This window comes from Oncorhynchus gorbuscha, linkage group LG22, assembly GCF_021184085.1.
Source record: "Oncorhynchus gorbuscha isolate QuinsamMale2020 ecotype Even-year linkage group LG22, OgorEven_v1.0, whole genome shotgun sequence".
Lineage (NCBI taxonomy): Eukaryota > Metazoa > Chordata > Actinopteri > Salmoniformes > Salmonidae > Oncorhynchus > Oncorhynchus gorbuscha.
This window is the reverse complement of record NC_060194.1, coordinates 38,747,487-38,770,892: the sequence shown is the minus strand read 5'-3', so window position 1 is coordinate 38,770,892 and position 23,406 is coordinate 38,747,487. Positions and strand designations below refer to the sequence as shown.

The following is a 23,406-nucleotide window of genomic DNA, read 5'->3' as shown; positions in this document are numbered from 1 at the left end:
CTGAACTAGTGTGATCTGATAGGATATACTATGCATTGGCATAGGACTGTAGTTAGTACACACTAAAAGGTCTGAAGTTTGAGATGTATCATTCAAGAACTTTAGGAATAAGATGTAAGCTCACCTCCGGCGCCGACAGATGGCCGCCTCGCGTTCCTAGGAATTGTTTTTTGTAAGAAGCACTTCACTACACTCGCATTAACATCTAACCATGTGTGTGACAAATAAAATGTTATTTATGGTTCAATTACACACCTAGCCTCACGGTTTGGTAGGTGCCTTGTGGAAAGCTGTGCTTTGACACCTCTCCAGCTAACTCAATGGTTCACCAAACCCAAAGTTAAGACAAAACCATTTCTATACTAAATAAATGTAGCTTTATTCCTGTCAGAAAATATAGGAAGTACAGAAGAGCATCAGGGACTGTACACATCCACAGGTAAATTCATTATTTTATCAAAGATTAAGCCCGAGAGCATTTTCTTTTTAAAAATCCTTACCTAAATGAGGTATCTCCCCCCCCATTCATGACAATTAAATACATTAGACGCAATTAGGGTTAAGTGTCTTGTTCAAGAGCACATCGGCAGAATTTTTTTTTACCTGGTCGGCTCAGGATTCGAACCAGCGACCTTTAAGTTACTGGCCCAACATTCTAACCGCTAGGCTACCTGCTGGAAAGAGTGCTGTAACAGTCTAGGCTACGTCAGAAAAATCTGGTGCAAAAATCAAATCAACCACAAGGGTAGGTGTAACGGCAGTACGCAAGAGCTTAGAAATAAATGGTAGTAAAATTATATGGAGTACATAATTGTTAAACATAAGATGAGTAGGTTCAGGGCATCCATGCTTGTCTGTGCAATTTCACAACATGTCCGGTACAGTTCCAGATCGTAGAGTGCAAGGTCGAGTATTCCCCATAAGGAAAGATGGTTCCATATTCTAGAACCCTTCAGTGGGTTTCTTTTAGAGTTCCTGACTGTTCCCTATTGGCACCTACATTAATGCTAGCAGTGCTTTCAACTGGGAAACATGAGACTTCTGAATCCCACCATTGGCAGGATTATCAACAACCATTATTGTTGGAAGCAACACAGTGTCTGTTACGGAGAGAAAAGACCATTGACTAACTTTTCAATGTAAAATAGCCCCATTCACTGTTGAGTACAGCATCAATGTTATGGACAAATACAAAACACCCTTCCTCTTCCACACTGTCCACCTCCAGAGAGGCCCACTCTCCTGGGTTTTCACCCCGCCATCGGGGGCCTCTCCTTGGGCAAGGCTCAGTTGGAGCATGGCCGTGCTGCAGAGGGCAGGGTGACCCGCTGCTCGTCCATGCGTTTGGCCTGGGACCTCATGATGAGGCTGAAGAAGTCCTCGTCTGGGACAGTGGGGCCACGTGCCGGAGGAGGGGCGCAGCGCTGGTCATCCAGACGGGAACCCTGAGGGAGGGATAGGAGAAAGTGGAACTTACCTATATGAAAAGGATCCCTTTCAATGTAAAACACAGATGTAACTTCTGTGACAATGTGCCCTGACCTACTAAACACCACAATGAAAAGTGGACTCTAATACACACCTGGCACTTGACGAGCATGTTGAAGAAGTCATCGTCAGGCTCAGAGTTATCTGCATTGGCCATCAGGTGGCTGAGGACAGCCTGGCTTCTGTTCTGGTGGACCCGAAGGACGGGCAAACTACCCCCAGCCCCTCCACCGTCCTCTAACCGGCAACCAGACCCAGAACCCAGGCCTGTTACAGCCGCTGACTCTGACACAGCTGAGGGAAGGAGGGATCAAAGGCACATTTTGCCATGGATTTGGTTGGAAGCGGATATAAACAGTCATACAAGGTCATATAACAGTGTGTGTTTACTCTTACATTTCCTCATGGCTCTGGCTGGAGAGTCAGAGGAGCTCTTGTCCTGTATGGAACAGCGCTGGTCGTCCATCCTGTTGCTCTGGAAACGACTCAGCAGGTCAAAGAAGCCCTCGTCCCCGAGCATGTCTGGACTGGCCCTCTGAGTGAGAATTAAATACTTTATTTTGATCCACAATGAAACGTGGGTGTAAGCATAATTGCCACACTTTAATAAGCTATAATTAGTAGATGTGTTATTGGTAGTAGAGTACTAGTAGCATGGTAGAGTAGTGTAGTAGTAGCGGATCAGTATAGTAGTAGTCAGAATATAGTAGTAGAAGTAGTCAGAGTATATAGTAGTACAGTATCAGTAGTAGAGTAGAAGTAGTCAGTAGAGTATAGTAGAAGAGTATCAGTAGTAGAAGTAGGCAGAGTATAGTAGTAGAAGAGTGTCAGTAGTAAAAGTAGTCAAGAGTATAGTAGAAGAGTAGTAGTCAGAGTGTAAGTAGAGTAGAAGAGTATCAGTAGTAGAAGGGTATCAGAAGAAGAGTATCAGTAGTAGAGCATAGTAGCAGAAGAGTATCAGTAGTAGAGTAGAAGTAGTCAGTAGAGAATCAGTAGTAGAGTATCAGTAGTAGAGTATCAGTAGTAGAGTATAGTGGAAGAGTATCAGTAGTAGAGTAGAAGTAGTCAGTAGAGTATAGTAGTAGAAGAGTATCAATAGTAGAGCATAGTAGCAGAAGAATATCAGTAGTATAGTAGTAGAAGAGTAGTTGTGGAAGAGTATCAGTAGTAGAGTGAAAGTAATCAGTAGAGTATCAGTAGTAGAGTATAGCAGTAGAAGTAGTCAGTATAGTAGAAGAGTATCAGTAGTAGAATTAGTCAGAGTATCAGTAGAAGTAGTCAGAGTATAAGTAGTAGTAGTTTCAGAACTAGGAGAATGGTTAACGGCTAAGAGTTGCTTTAGGACTAGATACATCATGTTTTTGCTCTAACCTTCTGTGGTCCCTGTGCGGGGGTTTGTGAGGTGTTACTGGTGTCCTGCAGGACTTTACTGGAGCCCCCAGCCTTGTGCTTCTTGCCCCGCAGACGGCTGACAAAGAACAGCTTAGAGGAGCTCTTAGCCAGGGTGGGTTTAGACTGCTTGGTCAGGATGTCACTGTTCCACTTCTGAGCCTGGAGAGAGGAGACAAACTTTGAGTACACATCAAACACCTCAAATAGAGAATTGACTTTATACATTCAAAACATTTGAAACATGCAATGTGTAATTTCACTCAGGGAATAGAAAGTTACAGATTGCACCTTTAAATCCAGTAACTTACGTTGATCTTGTCTGGGGTGAGTTTCATGAGCTCCAGGTTTTCCATGCTGTGCCGTCTGCCATTCCTGGGCCTGGCCCCGTGCAGGTTGTAGTCAATGTCCTTGATGGGGTTCTCAGACAGGGTGGAGTCGTTGGTTCTATAGCTCAGCCCCAGGACCATCTGCAAGTCTGACACGTTCATACGGGCTGTGAGTTCTCCACTCCGGTCTCCAGTCTGAAACACACAGCAAATTAGGATCGACCTTGCTGTAATCAGATACTTTTTTATATGGACAGGGTTTCTACAACCATGAGTTTTAGCTGACCACAAATGTAGGATTCAGTATAAAATTGTGGTCCTACTCACAAGGTGGGTTTCATGATTGGGGCTGTGGCGGTCACAATTTCATCAGCCGGTGATTGTCAAGCAAATAACTGTCAGTCTCATGGTAACTGACCGTAATTAACAAACACATTTAGCATCTCCTTGCTTCCTACAAGCCACGGATGCAGACCTTTGGAACATCTACCTTTATAAATAAAATAATAATATAGACTTCTCAATCCATTATTTATTTTAGACAGGGCTAAAGAAACATGAAATTAAGAAAATGTAGTCTATTTCAGAAGAGCAGAACAACATACTCTTGTTGTCCTTCTGTTAGGCCCTGATTTGGCTATGCCATATGGCTGTGGGCTACACTAGTTCATTTAGCAGACAAGATTTGCTTATAATTCCGTACCATTATTTTATAGTATAAAGAATACAATTGAACAAAGCTGAATATAATAGAAAGGTAGTAAGAGAAGGGCTGCTAAGCAATAGTAGATGTTGCTAGATGGGTGCTCTTTGGTAAAAAGGGTAAATTGGTCATCAAAAAAAAGAGGACCCAGGAACTCTTCATATAAATAATTACAATGCCTTTATTGGTATGGCATGTTAGATGGAAACAAAGTTTAACAACTCTGCCACGTTTCAGCTGCATGGCCTTTGTATTATCATTTCTTTGTACTCCCTGACAATGTCCTCTCTTGAACAGCTTTTTCCAATCAGCCCTGATTTGAAGAGGGAGTGATTACAAAATTAATTGGACAACACAGAGTAGGCAATACTAAACATATCTACAGTATTTCACTTTTTAATGTGTAATCAAAAAAGTCAACTCAAAGCATCAGAACACCTAAAAAGGTAGTTCTAACCTTAAATATGACTGGGCAAAGTACCAGGAAGAGGAAAGCCATCTATTCCATAGTACACAGCAAACACGGACAACAACAGTCCAAAACATAGCTCAGGGCAATAGAGCAAAAATGTCCACTAGGTGTTTTAGGGTACGATGGAATAGATGGCTCTCGTATTCAAGGTTGAACTACCTTTTTAGGGGTTCTGATGCTTCCAGCTTGGAGTTATATTTTTGATTACACATTAAAAAGTGAAATACTGTAGATATGTTTAGTATTGCATACTAGGTGTTGTCCAATGAATGCTGTAAGTGAGAGTAGAAGAGTAAGTCCTATATCACAACAAAGCCTCCTTCACTCATGCTGCCAAACATAGCCTCGTAAAACTGACCATCCTACCGATCCTCGACTTCGGCGTTGTCATCTATAAAATAGCCTCCAACACCCTACTCAACAAATTGGATGCAGTCTATCACAGTGCCATCCGTTGTCACCAAAGCCCCATACACTGCCCACCACTGCGACCTTTACGCTCTCGTTGGTTGGCCGTCGCGTCATACTCGTCACCAACCCACTGGCTACATGTTATCTACAAGTCTCTGCTAGGTAAAGCCCCGCCTTCTCAGCTCACTGGTCACCATAGCAGCACCCACTCGTAGCACGCGCTCCAGCAGGTATATCTCTCTGGTCACCCCCAAAGCCAATTCCTCCTTTGGTCGCCTTTCCTTCCAGTTCTCTGCTGCGAATGACTGGAACGAACTGCAAAAATCACTGTTATTGACTATGTTTTGTTTAATCCATGTGTAACTCTGTGTTGTTCTGTGTCAAATTGCTATGCTTCATCTTGGCCAGGTCGCAGTTGCAAATGAGAACTTGTTCTCAACTAGCCTACCTGGCTAAATTAAGGTGAAATAAAAATAAAATAGTACAAAAGTCAACCTTTTTTATAATGTGCGAGAAATAAATATTCCAAACATAGTCTGGGTCGGTTGTGGGATGCAATAGATCCCAAATTAAATAATAAGCAAAAAAAAAAGAAAGTTCCGACAATTCTCAGTTGAGAGTGAGAGGACCTAGAAGCACAAGCATTTCGCATTAACATCAGCTAACCATGTGTATGTGACAAATAAATGTGATATTTTCAGCAAACTTAACATGTGCAAATATTTGTATGAACATAAGATAACTGAGAAATAAACTGGACAAGTTCCACAGACATGTGACGAACAGAAATTGAATAACGTGTCCCTGAACAAAGGTGTGTGTGGGGGGTGTGTCAAAATCAAAAGTCATAGTCAGTATCTGGTGTGGCCACCAGCAGCATTAAATTCTGCAGTGCATCTACTCCTCATGGACTGCACCAGATTTGCCAGTTCTTGCTGTGAGAGGTTACCCCACTCTTCCACCAAGGCACCTGCAAGTTCCCGGGCATTTCTGGGGGGAATGGACCTAGCCCTCAACCTCCGATCCAACAGGTCCTAGACGTGCTCAATCGGATTGAGATCCGGGCTCTTTGCTAGCCATGGCAGAACACTGACATTTCTGTCTTGAAGGAAATCACACACAGAACAAGTAGTATGGCTGGTGGCATTGTCATGCTGGAGGGTCATGTCAGGATGAGCCTGCAGGAAAGGTACCAAATGAGGGAGGATGTCTTCCCTGTAACGCACAGCATTGAGATTGCCTGCAATGACAACAAGCTCAGTCCGGTGATGCTGTGACACCGCCCCAGTCCTTGACGGACCCTCCACCTCCAAAACGATCCCGCTCCAGAGTACAGGCTTCTGTGTAACGCTCATTTCTTCAACGTTAAACGCAAATCCGACCATCACCCCTGGTGAGACAAAACCACAACTCGTCAGTGAAGATCACTTTTTGCCAGTCCTGTCTGATCTAGCGACAGTAGGTTTGTGCAACTGTGATGTCTGGTGAGGACCTGCCTTACAACAGGCCCTCAGTCCAGCCTCTCTCAGCCTATTGCGGACAGTCTGAGCACTGATGGAGGGATTATGGTTTCCTGGTGTAACTTGGGCAGTTGTTGTGCCATCCTGTACCTGTCCCGCAGGTGTGATGTTCGGATGTACCGATCCTGTGCAGGTATTGTTACAAGCGGTCTGCCACTGCGAAGACGGATCAGCTGTCCGTCCTGTAGCTCTGTCTTAGGCATCTCACAGTACAGACATCGCAATTGATTGCCCTGGCCACATGTGCAGTCCTCATGCCTCCTTGCAGCATGCCTACGGCACGTTCACGCAGATGAGCAGGGACCCTGGGCATCTTTCTTTTAGTGTTTTAGTCAGTAGAAAGGCCTCTTTAGTGTCCTAAGTTTTCATAACCACGACCGTAAGCTGTTAGTGTCTTAATGACCGTTCCACAGGTGCATGTTCATTAATTGTTTATGGTTCACTGAACAAGCACAGGAAACAGTGTTTAAATCCTTTACAATGAAGAACTGTGAAGTTATTTGGAGTTTTACAAATTATCTTTGAAAGGCAGGGTCCTGAAAAAAGGGACGTTTCTTTTTTTGCTGAGTTTATGTGACATTTTGTTTTGATTTAGAATGGACCATTATCATGCACCCGTCTCAAAACAGGAGCAGTGGGAGAAAATACATGTCATCTATGCACTTAAATAGTTCATTTTCATGCCAGCCAGGTAGGCTCCTGTTGTAAAAGAGAAGCAATGTGCTTAATATTAGGAAAGTTGAGAAGTAAATAGTAGGCCTAGCCTATAGAAAGCTGATGGGATCCTCTTTTTAGTGGAGGCCATCACTCTGTTTTCTTGCCAATTGCATAGCCTATAGAAATGTTGCGCAACCTGAGCCCATGGACTCTCAATTTAGTGTTTTATTTGATTTTTGAAAACATTTGCATTGATGTCAGAGTGATTAGAGGGACAATAGAGTGCTGAGTACCAGGCAGTTAGCAAGTTTGGTAGGCTACTAATGACCATCAGCAGCATCAGCGCTTGGAGAAACCTAATTACCTTGACTAAACGGTCACGTGGAATTTGACTGCCTTCATGACTCGTGACTGCCGGTGTGGTGGTCATAAGGTCACCGCAAAAGCCCTACTCATGATACTTTATGATTATGTAGTCTACCTCTTTGGAGATCTCCAGGTGTTTCTCAGCAAAGTGCATGGCCTGGTCATGGTTCCCCAGGGCTGTGTGAGCGTTCCCTAAACTCCAGCACGCCCGGCCCTCACCGATCCTGTCGTTGAGGTCCTGTGCGATGATGAGGTGTTTGAGGTGGTAGTCTATAGCCCTATCGTAGTCCTGGAGCAATGTGTAGGTGTTTCCCAGACTGTAACAGGCCTGAGCCTCTACAGCCCGGTCCTTCAGCAGTCTGGCCAGCTGCAGAGTCCTCCTGACAACCACAACAGATCACTGGCTCTCATTCATAGTGACACACACCCCAAAAGCTACTATGTTCCTGAAATTAAGTTTAGTATATGAATGCACACATGCAGACACACACACAAACTAATCTGTTTTCTGTCTCTCTTGACAGTGTGTGTCCTTTGAGGCATGGCTGCTGCCATCTTTCTCCTGAAACCCTACTGCGTTCTAACAGTGTTACACCCTCCAGACTGAAAGAAGTGTTGTTTTCTCAAGGGGAGTGAACTTCATTAAGAGAAGATGAATGGCTGGGCTTTTGGCGTTTGGCTCACTTGTAATGCTCAGCTGCCACTTCAAATTCCCCCAGAAAGATATAGGCGTTCCCCAGGTTGCAGTAGGCCCTTCTCTCTGCCGAGCGGTCGCCAAACTCCTTGGCAATCTGGAGGCGCTGGGAAAGAAATGGACGAACACACAGACACATTACAACACTTTGGTCTCGGTACAGCCAGCGACTCTAGTCTTCCATTGTGTCATATGTTTACCTCCAGTCTTTCTGGATTGAAATGAGCCATACAGGACATAATGAACTACAGAGCACCATTAAAAACAGAAATATAGCTGACAAAAGACTAATGGCTGGACTTAATCAAAACTGCCTTAGTAATGTTTCTGGAGTTCCTTTGTGTACAAACTACTGCTCATCTTCCAGTGAAAAGAGTCTGACTGGTATTTCTACTACAGTACGTAAAACCACTATTCTGTTTGGCCATAGGGTAAAAGTGTGTCTTTTATATGCTACAGCAGTACAGCTTTGATTGAATCCAGCACTTAATGATAGGTTATAAACTTTGATCAGATTGTAATTACCTGTTCATGTGAGGCCACTGCATTCTGGAAGTCTCCTAATAGGTAGTGTGTGTTGCCAAGGTTACCGTATGTTCGGCCCTGGGCGGCACAATCTCCAAGCTCCTTCACTATGGATAAGTTCGCTCTGACAATACAGACAAATAGTTGAAAATAAACATTGTTTAAAATACAGTACCATTCAAAAGTTGACACCAACTCATTCAAGGGTTTTTCTTTATTTTGACTATTTTCTACACAAAATAGTGATAGCATACCTCTCAATTGAAATGTGTGTGTATAATATATATGACAATATGCCCTTTATTTCTACTCTACAGTACTAGATGTAAGGCACATGAACACACTAACTCACTCATAGTATTCCGCTGCTTTCCTAAGTGCAGTCATGACCTCCTCAGGGAACTCTCCAGGCTCCGCTCCACTCCAACAGATGGTCTTGCCTTTGGCATGATACACGTTCCCAAAGTTATACAGCGCCCTCGCCTGCCCCACCTAACGAAGTGACAGAAGAATAGAGGCAATGTCAATTCCAAAACCGTTTTTAAAAAAGTAAACACTGGGAAAAAAACGCAAATGAGTTCATTTCACCTTGTCGTGCAGGTCCACGGCGATGTCTAAGTGCCTCTGACAGCAGACCAAAGCCTCATCAAACCTACCCAACACCTTTAGCGTGTTGCCTAGGTTACCACTGGCTTTCGCCTCTCCCTGCTGGTCCCTGATGGTCCTGAGAATGGGATAGTAAAATGTCATCATGGGAAGGAAAAGCTCATCTACTTTAAATTGCAAAATGCTTACTTCCAAACAGCGGAATTATGTGGAGAGGTCATGCTGATAAGAGGGAACAATGACCTGGTCCTACTCCGAGAAGCTTTATTAATACGGCCCTGGTGATAGGGCGTATTCTTTCCTGCCTGGTGATAGGGGTGTTCCTACCTGGTCAAGGTGAGGTCATGATGGTGGAACTCCAAGGCCTTGCCGTAATCATGCAGGTGGAAGTAGGCGTTGCCCAGCTGGCTATAGATGGCACTCAGCACCTGCAGGTCCTCAGTTCCAACCTGGATGGCCGCCTCGAAGAAGGACACCCCTGCGCTGTAGTCGTCCACCTTACAGAGCCGCTCCCCCTCCAGGGCCAGCTCCAGACAAGACGCCTCCATCCTACAGGGGGCAGCAGAAACAGTTTAGGTAGAAGATAGGATTAGAGGTCCACGGAGCTGGTGGAGTTCAGTAGGCACAGACGGGAGAAAATATCGTCTGGTCCAAAACCCAAGTTTATTGAGCCCAAACGTCCCAAAGTGGCCACAGTTCAAATGAACCAGAAACCAAAGCCCCCCATTAGCCTAAGTGTTCAAGTTCTAGAAGCAGAAAAATATGACTAGCATCCCTCTCACTCTCCATCAGACTGGAGTTTGTTTGGCTACTTCCTCCTTAGTCCGGAGGACAATAGCCTTGGTTTATCAGGGTTTGTCTGTTATGGTTAGGGCTGACTTCCTCTCTACGTGGTCCCTATAGTACAATATGCAGCAATCTGGCAGACAGCTCCACTGAGGACTGGGCTATTCAGTGGGCTCAATGTTTACAGAACATTCAGACAGAAGTGTATTGTCTACAGGCATGGTTCTCTCCTGTGTAGAATAGGGAATGAGCAAGACATTGGATCTGCAACGCTCATGGTTCTGTAACATTCTGGGTGTTTCGGTCACTTTAACCCCAGAGAGGGTCAGAGAGGAGCATCCACAGAGGCAGGTGGATTAACAGATTAGGAGCAGATTAGTGATATTCATGCAGCCTGGCTTCAATTGTTACAGTCTCTTTACCGTCTTGTGTGTTCTACTGCAAAAGCGCCCATCACTTTGTTAGAAGAGACGAACTGTATTCATGCATGTTTTTAACTTCCAGTTTTCCCTCTTGTATCAGGTGCTCCCCACCTTTTAGAAAGCTCTCACAGAATACTGACTGACATTACACCTGACCTAATAAACACATTTTATGCATTATGAAACTTTATAGATAAAGGGTTATAACATTGATACTGAAGGGAAAACATCTATAGTTGTGTTTTTATTTACTGTATTTAAATCAGATGTGTTTTACAGACTCAACAATGTTACCTTGCAGATGACAAATGATTATACTGTACAGTGACAGATACTGGATTCAACTTAATTGGGTTATTTGAACCACACACAACCATACCTGGGTTTCCTTCTCCTACAACAGCACATGGTACATCCGAGTGGCATCTAACGAGGCTTCCACTGGGTTTAAAGATGATTCCTGTGCAACGGTCGAGAGCTAAACACATTCCGGACCAGGGCTGAGGTAGCCTACGCTCTTCAATATCTCACTGAGATTATTTTACCAAAACATTAAGATCTCCTTCCATTCCCACAAGTCACCAACGACCATGTTGTTTGCATACCACACACTACGGTTGCAATAGAGTAGGCTAAACCCAAAGGATAAAAGGGGAAAATATACTGTCAGCGTTACTACATGAGGTAATCTACTTGTCTCTCTCTGGCCTTGTCACCTGGCTGGATTTACTAGTGGGTCCTACAGTGATTATACAGGCCCTGTGTACAAAGCTGCTGGGCAGCATCAGAGAGCTTTGTTAAAGGTCTCTGTCTGAGATCCAGCTGGCTAGGAGGTAAAACTGGAAAAAAAATGGATATAGCGATAAAAATCCATATAGCGATCATTTGCTTGAATTGATGCGATCACCATAAATAGAACGATATGTTTATAACAAATATTTCCTTTAAAACTACTACTTGTGATTTTATGGTTGTAGCCATTAATTGTCCCATTAACAATCCCCCATATTAGCAACCTTATTTCATTTCACACTTCTCTAGTATAGGCTACTTATTATAATGAACAATATCAGCGATGAGTGCTCAGTACGGTCGTTATCGATCATTTTCAGATTATCGTGCCAGCTCTACTAGGAGGTTTAAGTTATTCAATTAAAACGTACAGGGTTTGACTAGGAGTTAGGCCTACCTTCAACACTAACATTGAAGCGTTTGAGAACATATGCCATAATTATCACCTCAGCGTTAATGCTCAAATGCATTTTAACTGGTTGACCAGGAAAATGCCTATAAATCCTAAGCGGAGATGAACATGGTTGAACATACAACCATGGTGCCTTCTACCACTCCTTTCAAAAGAAGTTGAAATCATCTCATTTGGAAATTTGAAATACAAAGCAAATAATCATCAATGTTTCAGAGGCTTGTTAAATATTGATTGAGAAGCCTGGAGCAGTTTTTGCTGTTTTTCCCCCCCCAGGTCACACCTGCCGGTGCTCTTTACTTTGGACCAGGTGCTGAGTGACACCTATGAAAGTCAGTGACCTGCCAGCCTGCCATAAACATGGGAACCACTCAACTAGTTAGTCTACAGTCCAACCATCCCCAACTCTCAACTCCACCTACATGGAACTTCCTCTCACAACTCCACTTAAAATGGAAGAAGAGGGAATTGTAGCCTACCAATTGACACCTGAAAGCTCAGGAAAATCTGATCTCATCCCATGCAACAGACTTTTGAGACATCAGGATGAAATCTAGACTACATGGTATACTGTGTCAAATCCTACAATGATCATTGCTGTTCAATTGTTCCAATTCTTTCTTTTTTAACTCTTCACTACTATGAAGGGGAGTTTAAAGCACCCAACCTAGGCCATACATGAAACAAAATATATTGACCAACGATTGAGACAATGACAGTATAAAGCTGGGGTGGGGGGGGTATGAGAGGGTATTGCCTACCTGTATCGGACACGATAGGACTGGTCCTCATCTTGAATGCTAACCAGAGAGCCAACGGAATCCATTTAAGAGCATAAGTGGGACAGTCCCAGTTAATCCGAAAAATTGTCCGAAAAATTGTGATGAAAAAAACATCTGATGGACCTAGGAGAAGTGGTCTGAACCTTCACAAGAGTTTTTGGAAAATCCTAATATTTCTATTTTTGGTAAGTTTGTTTGTCCTTCAAATGTTAGTCTGTCTAGAGACATTACCACAGCCCCAGATAGAAATCCTCAGAGTTTCCCATTAGTCCAGGAGGCTGCATTTCTCCTACTGTTTGAGTTTGGCTTGCCTTGTCAGTGCCACCACAGCTCTCCTCTGCAGTCTTCTGTGAAGAGAACACAAGATGCTGTGTGTGAAGCTTCATTCTGGCCACGCGACAACATGGCAACACCCACTAAACAGCGTGCACACGCAGGGCAGGACAGGATCTGTTCACCCCTCACCACACGCAAGCTGTCAATCAATGACTCAATCATCAGTGCTCAGGGTCTACCTAAGTGGGAAGATACAGCTAGCCTCGGAAAGCAGACAAACAGGAGAGTATTTTTCCCAATCACCACAGATACATGTAATATACTGTATGCAAATTATTGGTAGGCAAAAGAGAACATGTTTCCACCACAGAAATTATAATTGCAAATTGATTAAACTTGTATTACTTAGCAAGAAGTAGGTAAAGTAGCCTGGCTGACAAAATAAGTTTGAAAAAAGACCTGCACAGTTACGACTGTGTGGAAAATCTGTTGTTAGTACAGTGATAAGAAAGCCTAGTAGTCGTAGATAAGGAACGCCACCAGTGCAAGACCAAACGCTGCCTCCTTCCCACATGATAAAGTAGGCCGCCTCTTTCCAGATGCACGTTTTAGTAGTGAGGAGTAGGCCTAATTAACAGGTTATTCCTGAAACCAAATTAGACTATCAGCTAAGTGTCAAGAGCACAATTATTACAAATATAAAAAACAGTAAGTGGTATTCAAATGTATGCTACAGGTGCATATTGATATTCATTGTTGGATAATAGAGAGAGGCATATTCTGATAGTAGGTAGTATCGCAACAGCCTGTAACTAAATGACATTCACAAAGATTATTCAAAGACTTGTTGTTGTGAATCATCACTTTTCTAATCCAGGAGTAATCTACTTTCAACCTGGGGAGGGTTCACCACAGACCTCTTTGTCGAGCGGCTTGTTACGTTGTGAATACAGCATGATACCATACCCTTTCTTGGTATAATTGATCTCTTTCAGGCAGAGAGTACACCTGGCATAGCCCTTTTTATCCACTCTATTGAAAGTGAGAAAGAGGGAAAGTGTGGTGTTCCTTTCACCTCTAGTGGCTTCCAGCTTAACCCTTGTATATAGTCTTAACATTCGGTATACTCCTTGTCCTAAGGGTAAAATAATGACCCGCCTTCACTAAACCCCTAAAATAAAGCAGCTTAATTTTAAACCCAAAATCTATTTTGCATTTAGAAACAACCTGTCATTCATCAAACTTTGAATATCTTGGTTTTCCCTCTTCACAATGCTGAAAGACTGCATTTAATCAGTGGACACTAGTTATTACAACACACCTGTCAATTGAAAGTAGCAGAAATGTGCAGAGTAGTTTTGAATGCATTTTATTGAAGGGAAACAACCATTTTTTGGCAACATAGTGATATATTCTTATAGACTGTACAATGAGAAATTCAACTACAAAATACTAGTCTTCTCCCATTTTTTTAACCATAGCTCCCACCCAAAGTGTATAAACAAATAAGAAACTAAACCAAAATGTGAAATACATAAATCAATCAACTTCAATTAGTATGCAAGTGTGTGTGCATGGACTTTGCAGATATATTTCTCACATGTGCAGCACATAGTATTTGTTTTCCAGTCCTTCTTTGAAAGGCAGAATTGGCATCTCCTCTCGTCTGCCCCAGCTGCAGCCTCAGATGGCTCAGGGCAAGATTCCGCCCCCTGAACAGCTTTCACAAGCGCTGCAAAGGCTGCTGTGCGGGGCAGGCGCTCCCTTCTTTGAATGTGTGGGGTTACAATTGCCTTTCCCAGCTGCTCCAGGAACACCCTCCTCTTGTTCCGCTTATCGGGCATCCAGGTAGGGTTGATCTTGTTCCATATCACGAAGGCATTGTATAAGGACACTTCAATTGTGTTATGGAAGATGACCAGGGGCCAGTCATCATGCAGCTGTATGTTCCAACCACCTTGTCCAGGTTGACCACGCCTCCTTTGTTGTAGTTCAGGATGATGGCTGGCTTCCTGTCCTCATGATCACTGATCTCAGCCGTTTTGTGCAGTGTGCTTAGGAGGACCACATTCTTGTTCCTCTTTGGGAGGTAAGAAACTAGAGTGGTGGTTAAGGCAAACTTTGATGAGAAGGCCTCGCCCTTGTTGCGTGGAGTACAGGGGGGAGCTCAGGCTTGTTCTTTCTAACTGTGCCAACCATGGCACATGGTTCAGGAGCTGCTGGCTGAGTTAAATCAGTAGAACAATCTCAATTTCTCATTATAACTGCCGGGTCAAAAATGTATTTGTACGCTGGTGGTGTACAGCTTTCATGGAAATAAGAACAAAGGCAATGTTTCACTTTTTCTAAATGCTGAGGTCACTCTAGGAAGTCATTCAATTTCAAGTTGGAAAAATATAATTTAGGCGGTTCTCTGTTGTTAAACATTGTGGCGGGTCATTTTTTACCCTTAAGACAAGTGTTAAACCAGCTACACTTGAGCCCTGAATCCACTTGTTTAACAAGCAATGCCACGTTTTGAAAATGAACCACATTCTGTTGAGGGAAAACATTACTTCACAGATACTCTAGTTAGTTTGTTAACATTTCACACAGATTGCCAGGATCCAGTAAGCAACTAACGTGTTATAACTTGAGGAACGGCAAGGAGTCAGTTAATATTATAGCGAATGGTTAGGTTACTAACGTTAGCTCATTTGATGTTGTAACGTTAGCTAGCTAACATTAGCTGTCTGACCTTATTAGCCAGCTAATTTTCACACCATAAACTCAATTATTTGATCAGATAAATTGAATATTGTTGCACAACATTTCTCTGGTTGCTAACAGAGAATTTGACACCCAACTACTGTAGCAAGATACTTAACAATGCTAACAATACTTGTTCCACCACACTTTCTCCCTCACTTCAAACTTTCCAAAATGCCAGTTTTTCGGTTACAGCTCATGAAGTACGCTTCATCAACTTCTCACCCCCGTCTCCGTGATCAGGCTTCTCACCTACCTCTTCGTTATTGTCCAGGGGATGCGCTGCTGTAGCTGGTAAACTTCCATTCCACTCTCCGCTCTTTCAGCGCGTGCGGATGCTGAAACTAACACATTGGTGTCTCTTCTTTCTTCAGGCGCGTGCTGCATTCTGTTATGTGACCGATTGGCTGAGCCTTGGATACAGCCAGTATTGCTCCAAACACACATCACTCGTCCGCATACAGCCAGTAGTGATCCAAAGTCGTCGTCGCCCCCCTCACTTTTCTCATTGGATCTACACGAATCATCTATTTTGGATTCAAAATGGCCAACTTCGCCGAAAGTAGACTAGTTACATTAGAGGTCGACCGATTAATTAGGGCCAATTTCAAGTTTCATAACAATCAGAATTTTGACACAGATTACATTGCAATCCACGAGGAGACTGCGTGGCAGGCTGAACACCTGTTACGTGAGTGCAGCAAGGAGCCAAGGTAAATTGCTAGCTAGCATTAAACTTATCTTGTAAAAAAACAATCTTAACATAAATCACTAGATAACTACACATGGTTGATGATATTACTAGTTTAACTAGCTTGTCCTGTGTTGTATATAATCAATGCGGTGCCCGTTAATTTATAATCAAATCACAGCCTACTTCGCCAAACGGGTGATGATTTAACAAAAGTGCATTCGCGCCAGGGTATATGCAGCAGTTTGGGCCACCTGGCTCGTTACAAACTGTGTGAAGACCATTTCTTCCTAACAAAGACCATAATTAATTTGCCAGAAATTTACATAATTATGACATAACATTGAAGGTTGTGCAATGTAACAGCATTATGTAGACTTAGGGGTTGCCATCTGTACGATAAAATACGGAATGGTTCCGTATTTCACTGAAAGAATAAACATTTAGTTTTCGAAATGATCGTTCCCAGGATTTGACCATATAAATGGACAAAGGCTCGTATTTGTGTGTTTATTATATTATAATTAAGTCTATGATTCGATATTTGATAGAGCAGTCTGACTGAGCGGTGGTAGGCAGCAGCAGGCTCGTAAGCATTCATTCAAACAGCACTTTACTGAGTTTGCCAGCAACTCTTCGCAATGATTGAAGCACAACCCTGTTTATGACTTGAAGCCTATCAACTCCCGAGATTAGACTGGCAATTTTTTATTTTTTTTATTTCACCTTTATTTAACCAGGTAGGCTAGTTGAGAACAAGTTCTCATTTGCAACTGCGACCTGGCCAAGATAAAGCATAGCAGTGTGAACAGACAACACAGAGTTACACATGTAATAAACAATTAACAAGTCAATAACACAGTAGAAAAAAATGGGCAGTCTATATACAATGTGTGCAAAAGGCATGAGGAGGTAGGCGAATAATACAATTTTGCAGATTAACACTGGAGTGATAAATGATCAGATGGTCATGTACAGGTAGAGATATTGGTGTGCAAAAGAGCAGAAAAATAAATAAATAAATAAAAACAGTATGGGAATGAGGTAGGTGAAAATGGGTGGGCTATTTTCCTATAGACTATGTACAGCTGCAGCGATCGGTTAGCTGCTCGGATAGCTGATGTTTGAAGTTGGTGAGGGAGATAAAAGTCTCCAACTTCAGTGATTTTTGCAATTCGTTCCAGTCACAGGCAGCAGAGTACTGGAACGAAAGGCGGCCAAATGATGTGTTGGCTTTAGGAATGATCAGTGAGATACACCTGCTGGAGCGCGTGCTACGGATGGGTGTTGCCATCGTGACCAGTGAACTGAGATAAGGCGGAGCTTTACCTAGCATTACCTGTAGATGACCTGGAGCCAGTGGGTCTGGCGACGAATATGTAGTGAGGGCCAGCCGACTAGAGCATACAAGTCGCAGTGGTGGGTGGTATAAGGTGCTTTAGTGACAAAACGGATGGCACTGTGATAGACTGCATCCAGTTTGCTGAGTAGAGTGTTGGAAGCCATTTTGTAGATGACATCACCGAAGTCGAGGATCGGTAGGATAGTCAGTGTTACTAGGGTAAGCTTGGCAGCGTGAGTGAAGGAGGCTTTGTTGCGGAATAGAAAGCCAACTCTTGATTTGATTTTCGATTGGAGATGTTTGATGTGGGTCTGGAAGGAGAGTTTGCAGTCTAGCCAGACACCTAGGTACTTATAGATGTCCACATATTCAAGGTCGGAACCATCCAGGGTGGTGATGCTAGTCGGGCATGCGGGTGCAGGCAGCGATCGGTTGAAAAGCATGCATTTGGTTTTACTCACGTTTAAGAGCAGTTGGAGGCCACGGAAGGAGTGCTGTATGGCATTGAAGCTCGTTTGGAGGTTAGATAGCACAGTGTCCAATGACGGGCCGAAAGTATATAGAATGGTGTCGTCTGCGTAGAGGTGGATCAGGGAATCGCCCGCAGCAAGAGCAACATCATTGATATACACAGAGAAAAGAGTCGGCCCGAGAATTGAACCCTGTGGCACCCCGATAGAGACTGCCAGAGGACCGGACAGCATGCCCTCCGATTTGACACACTGAACTCTGTCTGCAAAGTAATTGGTGAACCAGGCAAGGCAGTCATCCGAAAAACCGAGGCTGTTGAGTCTGCCGATAAGAATATGGTGATTGACAGAGTCGAAAGCCTTGGCGAGGTCGATGAAGACGGCTGCACAGTACTGTCTTTTATCGATGGCGGTTATGATATCGTTTAGTACCTTGAGTGTGGCTGAGGTGCACCCGTGACCGGCTCGGAAACCAGATTGCACAGCGGAGAAGGTACGGTGGGATTCGAGATGGTCAGTGACCGGTTTGTTGACTTGGCTTTCGAAGACCTTAGATAGGCAGGGCAGGATGGATATAGGTCTGTAACAGTTTGGGTCCAGGGTGTCTCCCCCTTTGAAGAGGGGGATGACTGCGGCAGCTTTCCAATCCTTGGGGATCTCAGACGATATGAAAGAGGTTGAACAGGCTGGTAATAGGGGTTGCGACAATGGCGGCAGATAGTTTCAGAAATAGCGGGTCCAGATTGTCAAGCCCAGCTGATTTGTACGGGTCCAGGTTTTGCAGCTCTTTCAGAACATCTGCTATCTGGATTTGGGTAAAGGAGAACCTGGAGAGGCTTGGGTGAGGAGCTACGGGGGGGGGGCGGAGCTGTTGGCCGAGGTTGGAGTAGCCAGGCGGAAGGCATGGCCAGCCGTTGAGAAGTGCTTATTGAAGTTTTCGATAATCATGGATTTATCGGTGGAGACCGTGTTTCCTAGCCTCAGTGCAGTGGGCAGCTGGGAGGAGGTGCTCTTGTTCTCCATGGACTTCACAGTGTCCCAGAACTTTTGGAGTTGGAGCTACAGGATGCAAACTTCTGTCTGAAGAAGCTGGCCTTAGCTTTCCTGACTGACTGCGTGTATTGGTTCCTGACTTCCCTGAACAGTTGCATATCACGGGGGCTATTCGATGCTATTGCAGTCCGCCACAGGACGTTTTTGTGCTGGTCGAGGGCAGTCAGGTCTGGAGTGAACCAAGGGCTGTATCTGTTCTTGGTTCTGCATTTTTTGAACGGAGCATGCTTATCTAAAATGGTGAGGAAGTTACTTTTAAAGAATGACCATGCATCCTCAACTGACGGGATGAGGTCAATGTCCTTCCAGGATACCCGGGCCAGGTCGATTAGAAAGGCCTGCTCACAGAAGTGTTTTAGGGAGCGTTTGACAGTGATGAGGGGTGGTCGTTTGACTGCGGCTCCGTGGCGGATACAGGCGATGAGGCAGTGATCGCTGAGATCCTGGTTGAAGACAGCAGAGGTATATTTGGAGGGCCAGTTGGTCAGGATGACGTCTATGAGGGTGCCCTTGTTTACAGAGTTAGGGTTGTACCTGGTGGGTTCCTTGATGATTTGAGTGAGATTGGGGGCATCTAGCTTAGATTGTAGGACTGCCGGGGTGTTAAGCATATCCCAGTTTAGGTCACCTAACAGAACGAACTCTGAAGCTAGATGGGGGGCGATCAATTCACAAATGGTGTCCAGGGCACAGCTGGGAGCTGAGGGGGGTCGGTAGCAGGCGGCAACAGTGAGAGACTTGTTTCTGGAGAGAGTAATTTTCAAAATTAGTAGTTCAAACTGTTTGGGTATGGACCTGGAAAGTATGACATTACTTTGCAGGCTATCTCTGCAGTAGACTGCGACTCCGCCCCCTTTGGCAGTTCTATCTTGACGGAAGATGTTATAGTTGGGTATGGAAATCTCTGAATTTTTGGTGGCCTTCCTGAGCCAGGATTCAGACACGGCAAGGACATCAGGGTTAGCAGAGTGTGCTAAAGCAGTGAGTAAAACAATACTACAGTGCCTATAAGAACATCCAATAGTCAAAGGTATATGAAATACAAATGGTATAGGGAGAAATAGTCCTGTAATAACTACACCCTAAAACTTCTTAACTGGGAATATTGAAGACTCGTGTTAAAAAGGAACCACCAGCTTTCATATGTTCTCATGTTTTGAGCAAGGAACTTAAACGTTAGCTTTTTTACATGGCACATATTGCACTTTTACTTTCTTCTCCAACACTTTGTTTTTGCATTATTTAAACCAAATTGAACAGGTTTCATTATTTATTTGAGGATAAATTGATTTGATTGATGTATTATACGAAGTTAAAATAAGTGTTCATTCAGTACTGTTGTAATTGTCATTATTACAAATAAAACACATTTTTAAAAAATCGTCCGATTAATCGTATTGGCTTTTTTGGCCCTCCAATAAATCGGTATCGGCGTTGAAAAATCATATAATCGGTCGACCTCTAGAGGAAACCGGTACAAAAGTATCAATATCCACAGTAAAACAAGTCCTATATCGACATAACCTGAAAGGCCACTCAGCAAGGAAGAAGCCACTACTCCAAAACCTCCATAAAAAAAGAGACTACGGTTTGCAACTGCACATGGGGACAAAGATTGTACTTATTGGAGAAATGTCCTCTGGTCTGATGAAACAAAAATATAACTATTTGGCCATAATGACCATCGTTATGTTTGGAGGAAAAAGGGGGATGCTTGCAAGCCAAAGAACACCATCCCAACCGTGAAGAACGGGGGTGGCAGCATCATGATGTGGGTGTGCTTTGCTGCCGGAGGGACTAGTGCACTTCACAAAATAGATGGCATCATGAGGCGGGGAAATTATGTGGATATATTTAAGCAACATCTCAAGACATCAGTCAGGAAGCTTGGTTGCAAATGGGTCTTCCAAATGGACAATGACCCCAAGCATATTTCCAAAGTTGTGGCAAAATGGCTTAAGGACAACAAAGTCAAGGTATTGGGAGTAGCCATCACAAAGCCCTGGCCTCAATCCTATAGAATATTTGTGGGCAGAACTGAAAAAGTGTGTGCGAGCAAGGAGGCCTACAGACCTGACTCAGTTACACCAGCTCTGTCAAGAGGAATTGGCCAAAATTCACCCAACTTATTGTGGGAAGCTTGTGGAAGGCTACCCGGAACGTTTGACCCAAGTTAAACAATTTAAAGGCAATGCTACCAAATACTAAATGAGTGTATGCAAACTTATGACCCACTGGGAATGTGATGAAAGAATTAAAAGCTGAAATCATTCTCTACTATTATTCTGACATTTCACATTCTTAAAATAATGTGGTGATCCTAACTGACCTAAGACAGGGAATTTTTACAAGGATTAAATGTCAGGAATTGTGAAAAACTGAGTTAAATGTATTTGGCCAAGGTGTATGTAAACTGCCGACTTCAACTGTATGTGTCTGAGCCGGTGACAAAGCTGTCTGTGTGCGACTATGACGTAGTGGTTAATAGGACAAGTGATGTATGACTACAGTGCAGCTGTGGCAACAAAAGCAGTCATTTGAAAGAATAGCTTGACAGGAGGCTGGCTCCCACATCACACACAGAACTGTTATCATGAGCTCATCTTTAATGTACTCACAGGGTGGTCTACTCACTCTGTTTCCACAGCCTCTGATGAACCAGTCCACAGCCTCTAATTAACCAGTCCACATCCTCTCATTAATCAAGCAAACCCGGAAACACCAAAGGATAATAATGCATGAGAGCAGTAATGCAGCCAGCAAATCACCATCAAAACAGAGGGGACAGATCTAGAAAGATGCACCCCTCACCTGAAATGATTCAGTGTGGGGATTGGCTAGCTAGCGGGGATTGGGACTCTGAGAAGGCCGGGAAAAAATGAATAGATTACTATCAATAGTTGAATGTCCTTCTAGTGTTTTCTTTCACATTTTGTTGCCTAGTTCCCTTATTCATTTCCCAGAAGAGATTAAGTCATACTATGATTTCACAGAAAAATACACTGGAACTTGTTTAAGGCTAAGAAAAAAACAGTAGCAAGCTAATTAAGTTAGTAAACAACTGTAGATATTGTGCACACACGAGACATAGCTATAGGCCAAAAACATACTGTATTTGATTAGCAAATTATATTTATTTTGACGAATATAGCTAAGGCGTTCCCCAAATAGTGAAATGAGAGATTTGATCAGCAAATCAACTGAGAAAAATAACTAAGTAGCCAACAAGCCAGTTCTAACAAACGTGCAAGCTACAACTAAAACCATATAGCTATTTATTTAGCTTATAGCTAGAGGGCTACGCTATGGGTACACAACCAGAGAACCTTTGCAACCTGTAACCGTAGCTAACATTAGCTCAACTGGCTAACGTTAGCTAGTCCACTTACGTTAGGCGGTCCAGTTCGAACAATGCGTTTTACTCCCCGTTTCGATACTTCGACTCGGACGGTAAATACAATTTCACTTTTATTCTACAACTTTATAATACAACTTTATAGTTATTGCCATATGTGCTTATAAATTCGCCAATTCGCTAACATAACTAGCAATAAACTTTTGTGAAACTTCGATGAGTCGACTCTGTTTTGTTAGTCCAGTAGCCAATCAGCGGAACAGGTTCAAAGATAGCCACGCCCATTATACCCGTCTGTGGACCAATGACATGTCAATTATGAATTTTTTGCTGTAGGATAAGAGAGTAAATCACGTTATCCTCATGCAGTTTCAAGGTGTCAAGTGTGTCAGCAAAATATGCAATAATCACAAGAATAAAACAAAGTCATTCTCGACTATAATGGCATTTACTAATGCAAACATCTCAGTTTGGGGGGTTGAAAACTAGTAAGTAAATGGACTGCCTGAAAGAGTAGGAGCCTGTATAGTTGCACTGCCACTGTTGCAGAACGTTAGGCAGTAGCTAGCTGTTAATAAAATGTAGATAGCTGCTAGCAAACTGACAGGCTAAGATAGTATTGTTTGCATAAATTGAGAAGTTGGCCAAAACACGCAAGTGCTTTCAAAAGCTCGGCGTTTGTCAGCAGCAGGGAAGGAAGAAAGTGAAGTGAGCTCGCTGCTCCCCCATACTTTTTTCGGGAGTTTACTGAAGCGATCAAAGTCCTCCTCTCGCACGTCAAGTTCAGACGTGATACAATGTACATTATTGATGAAGCCACGTACATTCGACTTAGATCTTGAAACAATGTGACAGACGTAACTGGTGGGTTATGTCAGAACTTGAAGATCCCATAAGAAACAATGCTGTGTAGCATATAACACATTATAAATAGATGAGATTGGGGCAAGGGCACGTGAGTTTAATTGAGTTCAACAGGTATACGCTGATAACTTGCCAGCAGGTCTTGTGGTTGATTGTTTTGAGAGGTGGCACAGACTTCTCAGCAGGATAGAGATTTGTTTTATTTGACAAGTTTAGTTGTCCTATTAGAATTGCACGTATACCGACTGCATAC

The 23,406-nt window shown here is 43.3% G+C and overlaps 1 protein-coding gene across 7 annotated transcripts; it reads right to left on the bottom strand.

Moving 5' to 3' along the window:
* Positions 1-360: 360 nt before the first annotated feature.
* On the bottom strand, positions 361-22,519 carry LOC124009162 (G-protein-signaling modulator 2-like). 7 transcript variants are annotated; one of them, XM_046320700.1, is made up of 13 exons: positions 22,324-22,519; positions 12,334-12,701; positions 9,488-9,709; positions 9,143-9,278; positions 8,907-9,046; positions 8,555-8,678; positions 8,020-8,135; positions 7,451-7,715; positions 3,189-3,401; positions 2,860-3,039; positions 1,885-2,023; positions 1,583-1,782; positions 361-1,445 (listed from the first exon to the last, which is right to left on the bottom strand). In XM_046320700.1, exons 2-13 carry the CDS (start codon positions 12,396-12,398, stop codon positions 1,287-1,289), a joined length of 1,959 nt encoding a protein of 652 aa, XP_046176656.1. In that variant the 5' UTR covers positions 12,399-12,701; positions 22,324-22,519; the 3' UTR covers positions 361-1,286. The 7 variants fall into 7 exon arrangements, with proteins under 7 accessions (XP_046176656.1, XP_046176660.1, XP_046176658.1 ...); XM_046320704.1 differs by having other exon boundaries at positions 12,666-12,701; XM_046320702.1 differs by lacking the exon at positions 22,324-22,519 and adding an exon at positions 21,569-21,587.
* Positions 22,520-23,406: the final 887 nt, after the last annotated feature.